Source organism: Lactuca saligna, chromosome 4 (assembly GCF_052625555.1).
Source record: "Lactuca saligna cultivar CGN05327 chromosome 4, ASM5262555v1, whole genome shotgun sequence".
NCBI lineage: Eukaryota > Viridiplantae > Streptophyta > Magnoliopsida > Asterales > Asteraceae > Lactuca > Lactuca saligna.
Genome location: NC_136420.1, coordinates 123,634,981 through 123,645,957, shown reverse-complemented (window position 1 = coordinate 123,645,957; position 10,977 = coordinate 123,634,981). Strand labels below are relative to the sequence as shown.

Below are 10,977 nucleotides of genomic sequence, written 5' to 3'. Positions count from 1 at the left end.
GGGCTAAAACCTTGAAAAATGCATACTATAAGGACCATTTTGCAATTTTTTCCTATAAATATTAATAAAAAAAAATGGACAAAAACCGCAACAAAGTAAAAGTTTTGGACCTCTGGTACTAATCCAAACCTATTTGGACCAAAGTGACAATTTCTAGCTAACCACATGGATCATTCTTGCAGTTTTGTCTTTTTAAAAACTACTTAAACTACCTTTATAGCAGTTTTTTTGAATTTTTCCAAACATACTCAGTTATAGAAACACATTCTTTTAAATGTTTTTTTATATCATTTGATATCTTTCGGCTAGTTCTACTAAACACCATTTTTTATCAACTACTTTTTTATTTAACAGCTAGGTTTTTAGCTATTAGCTACCTTTTCGACTAACAACTAGTACACAAAACATTGCCTTAACGATATGTACCATTGATAGCATTCCAGGTTAGGAGTTTGGCTGCAACGATTATTTTCCACATAATGAGTCATCTAATACTTTTATTCTATTTCAGAAGGTGAAATGGACAATAACAGTTATTGTCACTCATAAAGATATTTTTGAACACAAATCAAAGAGTTAAATGGCGATCCACAACAAAAAAAGAACAAATGACCAAATATGGACAAAAATGACAATGGATTATTTAAGAGGTCTTTTCCGTAAAAAAAATTATGGACCTTAAAAACTTCATAGTGGATGCTTAAAGTGTTTTAAAAAATAAAATGATGATGGGTCTTGACTCTTGATCAAAATAAAATGAGGTTATTGACGATAACCCTAAGCAAAACCCAATAAGTTCGAAACTGATGTGGAAATCTCATATTCCCATCCCATCCAACAAAAAGCCTCGATTCTTATTCCATCAACATAAAATACAAAATAAAAATAAAAATAAATAATAATAATAATACTAACAAAAGTAGTAGTAGTAGTAGTAGTAATACAATCGTATTCAAATTTCTACATGTGCTCTATATGCTTATTTCAACACAACCCCACTCCCATGCCGCTTTACTGTGCACATAACTTAAATTCTGTGTTGTGTGTGTTTGTGTCTGTGTATGTGTCGGTTTACCGGGTCTCATCCTCCAAGTTGCGGAAACCAGCAGTCAAATCCTCATATAGCTTCTTAAATTTCCCAACCAGCACATCCTCTCCTTCAGCCGGATCCTCAAACTTCTGAGACCTGTTTATTCAATATGATTAAACCCACCATTAAGTTTTAACAAACAAAATATATTATTAAAAAAAATAATAATAAACCCATTAGGAGGAGGAGGAGACTTACACTAAACGATAAAACAAATCACCCAACCGATGCTTAATCAGCGTATATGTGATCTTCTGCCCATCCATACCAGCTCCTCTCTCCACCGACTGTATTGTATATTTGTATAATATCATATATTTTATGTGAAATAATTATTATAACACTAGACACTAGTAGTAGATATACCTGATTGGCCAGATTATAGAAATGGATTATGTTGCGCATCATCCACACAGACTTGTAGAACGGGCAGAATTTATCATATCTGTCATCACCAAAACAATCTCATTCTATAACACTTACGTACTCTTTCATATCTGCTAACCTAAAGGAACCAGAAAAAAAAAACTATGTTTGCTTGCCAGGGCTGATTTTCATTCATTCCACTGAGAAACTGTTTTTTTCATGCCTTCATGGAATCGAATCATATATCATAATGTCATTTTGTTTTATAACAAACATGTTTGAATGACTAATTACATTCCATACCAAACAAACAAATGAAAGGTACAGTACTTACGGTGTAAAAGCATTCTGAGCAAGATAGTCTTCCCTCAAAAGTTTAGCAGTTTCCAAGGTTATTTTATCCGTTTCAGCCAATGCATCTTTACCCACCAGCTACAATCACCATCATCACCATCATCATCATCATATACATATATTCATATAATAAAAGTACCAACATAGTCATACCTGGACAATCTCATTCAGGTCATCTTCTCTCTGCAACACCTCACGAGCTTTTGTCCTAATGTTGATGAAATCCGAATCAAATTTCTCATAGAACGATTCCAGAGCCTAAACAAGAAACAGTTTTTTTATTTGCAGATATAAAAACAAACAAGACACAACTAACCTTTAAAAAAAACCAACAATATTTTCAGATAAGTTGCTTACCGTTGAGTATTTTGAATAGGAGATAAGCCAGTTAACAGAAGGAAAATGTTTCCTCTGGGCAAGTTTCTTATCAAGACCCCAGAAAACCTGACAAAATATTCAGTCACCTTAGCATTACATATTTATTTATTTATTTATTTAAAAAAAAAAAAAAAAAGGATCTAGAAAGTACCTGAACAATGCTGAGGGTGGCAGATGTAACAGGATCAGAGAAATCTCCTCCAGGAGGCGACACAGCACCAACAATTGTGACACTGCCAGTACGTTCGGGCCCACCAAGACATTTTACTTTGCCAGCACGTTCATAAAAGGATGCCAGACGTGCTGCCAGGTAAGCAGGATACCCACTGTCAGCAGGCATTTCTGCCTAAAAATAAAATCAATATTATTATTAATATTAATTTATTTCTCATAAAAATTGTGTCATATCATTATCTGAACACTTACCAATCGACCAGAAATCTCACGCAGTGCTTCTGCCCAACGAGAGGTGGAATCTGCCATCATACTCACATTGTAACCCATGTCTCTGAAGTATTCGGCTATGGTAATTCCTGAAAGCAACATCAAATTAATTAGAAACATAAACACCAAATCTGTTACTCTAACAATTCATTTTACCTGTATAGATTGAAGCCTCACGAGCAGCCACAGGCATGTTAGAGGTGTTGGCCACAAGTGTTGTACGTTTCATCACAGACTCTTCACGCCCATCAGGTAATGTCATTGTCAATTGAGGAAAGTCCATCAGAACCTACACAGTTTGTATAATAATAAAAATCCTCAACATCATTAACCATATATATATGTATGTATATATACAACACTAAAAAAGAAAAATAATAATGGAAATGGAAATTATACTTCTGCCATTTCATTTCCTCTTTCTCCACAACCAACATAGACAACAGTGTCCGAATTTGAGTACTGCATAACAATTAATGGTGGGAGTGAATATAATAATAATAATAATAATAATAATAATAATAGTTTCAGAACATAATATTTAAAATCAGCAATTGAAAAATAATATACCTTGGATAGAGCTTGACTGATAACAGTTTTCCCACAGCCAAAGGCACCAGGAATGGCACATGTGCCACCAAGCACCGAAGGGAAAAGGGCATCAAGGACTCGCTGACATAAAAAAAATAAAAAATTAGAAAAACATGCAACCAGGGACTAATATGCGATAACATAAAAGATTTGAAACTTACCTGTCCAGTGAGAAGAGGGGTATCAGCAGCAAGCTTGGAAGCAACAGGCCTTGGAGTACGTACAGGCCAAGTCTGCAAATCAAAAGTGCATCAAGTATAGAAAAACAGGGCAACTGATATTAAAGAATTGTTAATCATTAGAAAAAAAAAAAAAAAAAAAAGAGAGAGAGAAATAGAAAACCTGGAGCATAGTGAATTGCTTTTTGACACCTTGGAATTCAAGTTCCAAAACAGTGTCCTGAACAAGTTATGTGTTAGTTGAAACAAGTCTCAAGATGACAACTTTATAGAATTTGGATGACAAATCAAATCATGTTATTTTTTGTGAAGTATAGACCTTTAATGAATAATGACCAGCTGGAGCAACGTAGGTTATCTTTCCCATAGCATCGGGAGGTAAAGCAATGTGATGTTCCACTAGACTGTTCTCAAATACAGTCTGCATATAAATAAATAAGAAGAAACTAAAAACCAAATGATTTGATTATGTATAAAAGTACTCTAGCATTTCTATAAACAATCAAGAATATTGAATGACTTACAGCATATAGATCACCACCTGTCACAAGGTCTCCCTCACCTGACACCAAAACATCAAATTATAACTAATAAATATCTGCATGATCATGAAGATGAAACCTCTGGGAAACTTTATAACTGTAAATCACCTATTTTCCTGGGTTGAAATTCCCAAAGGATGTCCTTGTCAAGTGCTGGGACAGATACACCACGTGGGATGTACACATCATTTGATATTTTTGCAATAGTCTTCAGGGGCCTCTGAAGAAATGAGTTCATAAAAGGTATATATGAGTAGAGTTAGAACTTAGAAGCTGTTAGAAAGATTAAAGATTTGTTGTGCAGTAAGTGTAACAACTTTCAAATCATCAAAAAGAGCAAACAAATATTACAAACCTGAATACCATCAAATATGTTCCCCAAGATTCCAGGACCCAACTCCACTGACAGAGGCTGAAGGTAAGTGAATAAGTGAAGAGGTTAGTGCAGTTGATTTCCAGATTATCAACATCTTAAAGCAAGTTACAATATGCAATAATTACCTTGTGTGTCCGTAAAACAGGATCATTCACAGTCAATCCAGCTGTCTCTTCATAAACTGAAATACAATGGACACTTTATTCTCAATGTGTAGACACTTAAAGATCCTTCATGCTGTGTGTGTGTGTGTGTGTGAGAGAGAGAGAGAGAGAGAGAGAGAGAAGACCAAAAAACCTTGGATTGTAGCAGAATCTCCTTCCAAACGAATTATCTCTCCAATAAGGTTGTCATGTCCAACACGGACAAGTTCATACATAGCAGCACCAGCCATTCCATCTGCAATGACAACTGGTCCTGATACCTGTCACATTGCAACCAGCTTAAGATTAAGATTATCAGATACTCCTGAAAGCACATGACATGGACAATCTTTGTTCATGGTAATAGCATTGTTTTTGAAGTAAGAAGCACTGTGCATAAAGAACATAACCATGCCCATTGACCATTTCACACTCTTCCAAAAATCAGATATGACAAGGAAAACACAGGCAACTTGACACAACAAAGTTGATGAATGGGGCAACACTAATAAGGACATAAATAAGAGTAGAACAACTATCACTGGAGAACACTGAGGGTGACAATTTAAATAAATTTAATAATCAACGAGAGTAGAGGAAGGGGGAACAAGAAAAATGTAGACTTTGAATCAATGGATTGCTCAAGGGGAGGGGCAAGAAAGACATAAGCTCTTGAATTCAATGAAACTTGTTGCTGGAATACCTTAAAGCTCACCAGAATGATCCTAACTGACGAAAGGTAGCCTTGAATTGTAAAGATTTACTGGTATGTGAAACTATTTTGTTTTAGGATATGGTAGTTCGTGTAAGCCTGGGTGGATTATCTTCGGGCATACAACCAAATTGAAACATGTAACTACTAAATTTGCTCGAGAAAGAAATAGCTTTCCAGAAACTAAGTGTTGGTTTGCATTTTTTTTTTCTTTCAAAAAGTCGTCTAGGAAAACACAATCGAGCTACAGAATCCTTACTAAGTTATCTTTTAGGTATGTAGTTCTTTGCAAATACAGTTACTAATAAGAACCACTCGGGATAAAAGAATAATAACAAAAAAGTACTAAATTATCATGTCAAGTGAGGCAGCAGATGATCCTGAGGCATGGAGTAGATGATTAACTGTCTGAAGGGTTAGATTTTAAAATAGAAAATTAGAATTCAGATAGTGCTTGAACGCGAATTGTGAAGAAGAATCGGAGTACATATAAGTTAGCGAACAATCAAATCCACATCAAGTAACTGAGCAGATAAAAAATGGTAAGGAAAAAAGCATGTCAATCCGATCGAAGTGGAAAAGACTAATAAATGGTTAGACCACAATTAACTAAATGGAAGATGGGGAAACATAACAGATCAACGAAGGCTCACCTTGCGGACGTAACCACACTCGCTCTCCTTCTCAGAATCTTCGAAGGTTGTCAACCGAGCTCCATACGCCGATGGCATCTTTGATCGTGGTTGCGATCACAGATGAGGGAAACTATGATTGGTTGAATGCAGGGATATAATCCAAATCTTTGACGACAAATCCAATCAGGTAGAAAAACGCACTAGGGATAGAGAGAGGGGGTTCAGGTATGCGAAGCAGCAAAGAAGACGACGAACAACGTGATGAACGTGTCGTGTGATTTGTGAACAGATATGAATCTGCTCTGTTTGCTTGGGCCTCTGGGTTTGGGGTAGTTACCATATGAGATCTGTAGCGATTAAATCGCTGCCGCATGGAGCATATTTTCGAATGACGTAATTGCTGAATCACTGATAATTAATAATCACCCCCTATAGTTTTGTAAGATCGTCTCGTTCTAACCTTATTAATATTTTAAACGGTTAAGAAACTAAAAACATGACGGGGTTGGTTTGATTATTAATATATTGCCTTAATGAGTAAGGTAAGGTCGCCAACCTTTTAGATTAAGGGGTGTTTGAAAAGGAAAAAAGAGATTGTGTTTATTGCTTATTGTTTATTTTCATCTTAATAAAATAAATTTAAATGTTTAGATAAAATCCTTAAAAATCAGTTTATTGTGTTAGAAATAAGCTAAATAAACTAATTTTAATAAGCATCTCTCATGTTGTTTATTGCTTATTGTTTATTTTCACTTCAAATAAGCTAATAAGCTGATCCAAACCCCCCCTGAATCATTAAAATGTTTGTATTTGTAAAATAGAAACAAATTTTTAAAAGAAAAAAAAATCAAATATAAAAATGATATAATATGCCATTTTAAATTTTAAGGGAAAAATGACGCAACGGCCCTACTATATATTCCGACTTTACCATTTCAATCATCAATGTTATTTTCTTGTTCTTTAAGGGAACAAAGTTGATATCGATCTGTTTTTTTTTATTAGTGAGACTTAATATACCATGTTACCTTAATTCTTCATTAGAATCCTAAGTTTTTAGGATTTTCTCAGTTGATGAGTACTTGGTATTCTTGGTTCATATTTCACTCAAATCTAACTTTATAAAATCGGTTGAATATGGTTTTATGCCCTAAAATTGTTTTCTATTTTTTATAGTTTAATCAGTTTTGTGTATTTCCTATCGAAATTGTTTTAGGATAAAATTTATGAATCAATGATACACTTTGAAATTTCACACATTCCACACACATAGAAGTCGCACATATACACACAAAAGTTGGAGGACTGGCAAATTCATCGTAATGTAGGAAGGAGGGTCGACATCTATGGTGACAGAGGAAGGTAGCGGCAGCGGAGGAAGGATGGGGAAGTCGTCGAACACGGTGGCTGATCAACAAAGTTGTGTTATTCTTAGAAACAAAGTCCACTGCCATCGTCGTTCCCTTCGTACACAGCTTGTCATCTTCATCTTTCCTTAGCCCATCACATCTCAATTTTGTCGTCACTACCACCTCTCTGAATCTCAAACAGTGCTCCGGCAACCATGTAACACTGTAAATTTTCAACTAAAATTTTCATTAACAAAATCACATAATTCCAATTATCACATTTCAAAAGAAACACAATTGTTTAAAATTATCAAAACACAAAGTCACAAACCAATAACTGTTTAATAATCCAAGATCCTCTAAAAACATAAACTTCATCTCGTGTGTACAATCAAGTCGGCGCCTTTCCGTGATCCTAAGAAGTATCTGAAACATATAACACATAACACGGTAAGCACAAAGCTTAGTAAATTCCCCAAAATACCACACACATCTCATTAGCCTCTCATGGCTATATATCGACAGAGACCCTCCGATCAATGTGTCTCAGTGGGGACCTGTAACACTCCGTTATTTTCTACCTGTAAGGTTAAATTAAATTTTATTCTATCTTAATTAAGTTGGAATAATGTTTTATAAGTTTTTACACCTTGTATTCAAAGTGTTATTGGTTCAAGAAGGGAGTCATTTAGAATCGAGAAGCTTCATATTCTTTTTCTTTCTTTTCCCTTTGGTTGACAGCCTCACAACCGTGAACAGGATCGAGAACTCTCGGACCGTGAACGAGGCTGTGATCAGGCTTCAAGCCGCAAACACAACAAGCCTTATCGCCTCGGAAAACGAGCCTTATCGCTTTGGAAATCGAACCTTATCATCTTGGATTGTGTTCTCGGCCGCGAACCGCCTTTGACTGTGAACCCTTCGGACCGTGAACCCTCGCACATATATACATTTCAGTCGATTTTATTTCATTTTCTACACTTTTACACAAAATTCCAACCTTTTTCTCTCAAGTATCATCAACCAAGAACAACCTCTCTCCTCAAGAACATGCTAAATCCATCCTTTCTCATCATATTCAAGTGATAATCATTACTTATTCTTAAGATCTAACATGTATCATTTCTTGATCTTGTTATCATGTCAAGAACATCCTTTAATCTTCTTATACTTAGCTAAAAACCCGGTAATTTCACTAGTTTACGCGAAGAACACACAAAAAACACGAAGAACACCCGATTGAAAACCTTTGAATCTTCTTAGAAAGTTGCTTAGGATCTTCAAGTGTTCTTCACTCATCAAGAACACAGGGTCGTGAACTCAAGAACATCGAGTGTTCTTGGGCCGTGAACACCCCCTCCTGGTCGTGAACCCATTTTAGCTTCAATTTTAGCTTCTAACACTTCTATTTGTAAGTTATACTTACAAATTAGTCCAATGTCCAATCATTCCTATGATTGTTTTAGCTAATTGGTTGCATATATACTATACAAATTGCTATATAGGACTTGTTTTGCTGCGGGATTTCACTTGTGGAAATAAACAACCTATATCAAATCATCGTTTGAATCACCCTCTAAAAGTTGAGTTCATACCCCCCGTATTTTCTAAGTTTTTACAATTTTAAGGTGTGTGTGTGTGTGTGGGGGGGGGGGGGTCATCATTTGAATCACCATCTAAAAGGTGAGTTCATACCCCCATATTTTCATAGTTTTTACAGTTTTAGGGTGGGAAGGGGGGGGGGATACAAGTCTAACACAAGAATTTTATGTTACCAACAAATGGTTTCAGAATATATCACAAAAAAATGGATTTCAATTAACTTCAAATCAAATGGTTTCAAATTGTGTTAAAAATGACATCAAGTCGCTAAAAGTATTTCAAAATATTAAATTCTTCAAAATATTTTATAAATTTATATTTTTACCCAAAAATTATATATATATATATATATATATATATATATATATATATATATATATATATATATATAAGATTTAAAGGGCTTAGGACTGATAACTCACTTTATTTCCTTTTCCTTGTTTGGATGTGGACTTAGGGTAACGGTTATTTGTCTGAATGTCGTTCAAATTTTACTTATATATAATTGTATATGTATATAAATATAAAGATTATTTCATTCAGTTTCAATACCCTTTGTAACATGTCAAGCAATGAGTTACATTTATGAACAATTAGTATCAATACAGAAAGTACATATAAATTATAACAGGTATAATTTATGATTCAAGAACACTAACTCACGAGTCAAGTATACTAGAGTACACTATTATACAAGAACATGGGTTAATACTATTATACAATAACATGAGTTTACACTATTATACAAACATGGGTGTCACACCCCCAAACCAAGGATGGCGGAAACGCTCGGGGGTGGAGGGCTTCATGAATAGTGTCACAACCACAATGGCATTAGTAATTCAAGCAAACACAACCAACATATATATATATATATATATATATATATATATATATATATATATATAATTGAAAGAGTTACATCATTGTATGAATTACATGTATCCAAATCAATTACAATATGTTGACAAAATATGAAATGTTGACGCCTTAACATCCCATCTTCAAAATGCACTTTGTTACCTATTTAGTGATTTTCTGAAAATACAAGTTGTTTGAAAAGTGTCAACACAAAGATTGGTGAGTTCATAAGCTTTTGTTTTAAACTTGATAAAAGCCTTTCTCTTGTAAATGTCGTTTTTGTTCCAGAAAAATCCGATATTTTCCTTAAAATGTGTAATGTAGTCTTATATCCGAAGACCGAAATGTATAAGTAAACTTCTTACTTATAGAAAATAATGTAAGTTTAAATCGACATAAACACGTTTGAATTCAATGAAATTCCCGTAAATTATTATGTTTGTTAGTACTTTATGTGAGTTATTATAACCATGCTATGACCTAGTTGGCCTGAAACGACGTTCTTCAAACGTCGAAAATGTTATGACATTTGTCACCCAGACCTGCCGGTCTAACTGTTGCATGCAGTTAAGGTGTGGGTTTGTCAATCCCAATATAGATCTATATACAACTATCACGCTCTCCCTCCAGGAGACTCTGGTTACAATACAAGACTTATTGGTAAATGTGAAGCGAATGTCTTACAAAGTCATTAACGAATTTACGTGTAACGTAGTGAAAATCCCTTTTTGTATAAATGTACCCTTTTTGTATGAGTGTGTTATGTAATGTATCACAAACTATTGTAATATCCCAAAATTCAAGTCCAAAAAATTTTCATTTTTAATTAATTAACTCATAAAACATTCACTATAAAATATTGTATAAACACATCATCTCATAAAATCAAATATCATGTTTGAAACCCACAACATAAACAAATATCATATCAGAGTACAATCCCAGAAATCGTTGTGCGGAAAATCAGATGTGTGTGTGTGTGATGCCATGCTACGCTGTTGGCTCTTTCCCCTTAGACGAAGAGGTACCTGAAACCCAAAACTGAAATCGTAAGCACAAAGCTTAGTGAGTTCCCCCATCATACCACATACCATACAATACCATCGGTATCTTTCAACCGGTAATCATCATCGGTATCTTTCAACCGGTAATCGTCATCGGTATCTTTCAACCGGTAATCATCATCGGTATCTTTCAACCGGTCACTGGGGACTATTCCACCCCTTACCACTAGCATACAATAACAAGATATAAGCATACAGTCAAGCATATTCGGGTACTAATCTATCCCTTGGTCCTAAGGACCACTATCCCTATCATGCACGTAACATATCATACAGATATAACTCATAACC

General features: G+C 34.7%; 1 protein-coding gene across 1 annotated transcript; it reads right to left on the bottom strand.

Annotated features, from left to right (window-relative positions):
- Positions 1-873: 873 nt before the first annotated feature.
- On the bottom strand, positions 874-6,212 carry LOC145042733 (V-type proton ATPase catalytic subunit A). Its single transcript, XM_078991202.1, has 20 exons — positions 5,829-6,212; positions 4,618-4,744; positions 4,446-4,501; positions 4,300-4,356; positions 4,053-4,164; positions 3,927-3,964; positions 3,722-3,823; positions 3,566-3,622; positions 3,385-3,456; positions 3,203-3,304; positions 3,032-3,094; positions 2,789-2,921; positions 2,615-2,721; positions 2,340-2,534; positions 2,168-2,254; positions 1,964-2,068; positions 1,791-1,888; positions 1,457-1,535; positions 1,289-1,377; positions 874-1,186 (listed from the first exon to the last, which is right to left on the bottom strand). Exons 1-20 carry the CDS (start codon positions 5,904-5,906, stop codon positions 1,072-1,074), a joined length of 1,872 nt encoding a protein of 623 aa, XP_078847328.1. The 5' UTR covers positions 5,907-6,212; the 3' UTR covers positions 874-1,071.
- Positions 6,213-10,977: the final 4,765 nt, after the last annotated feature.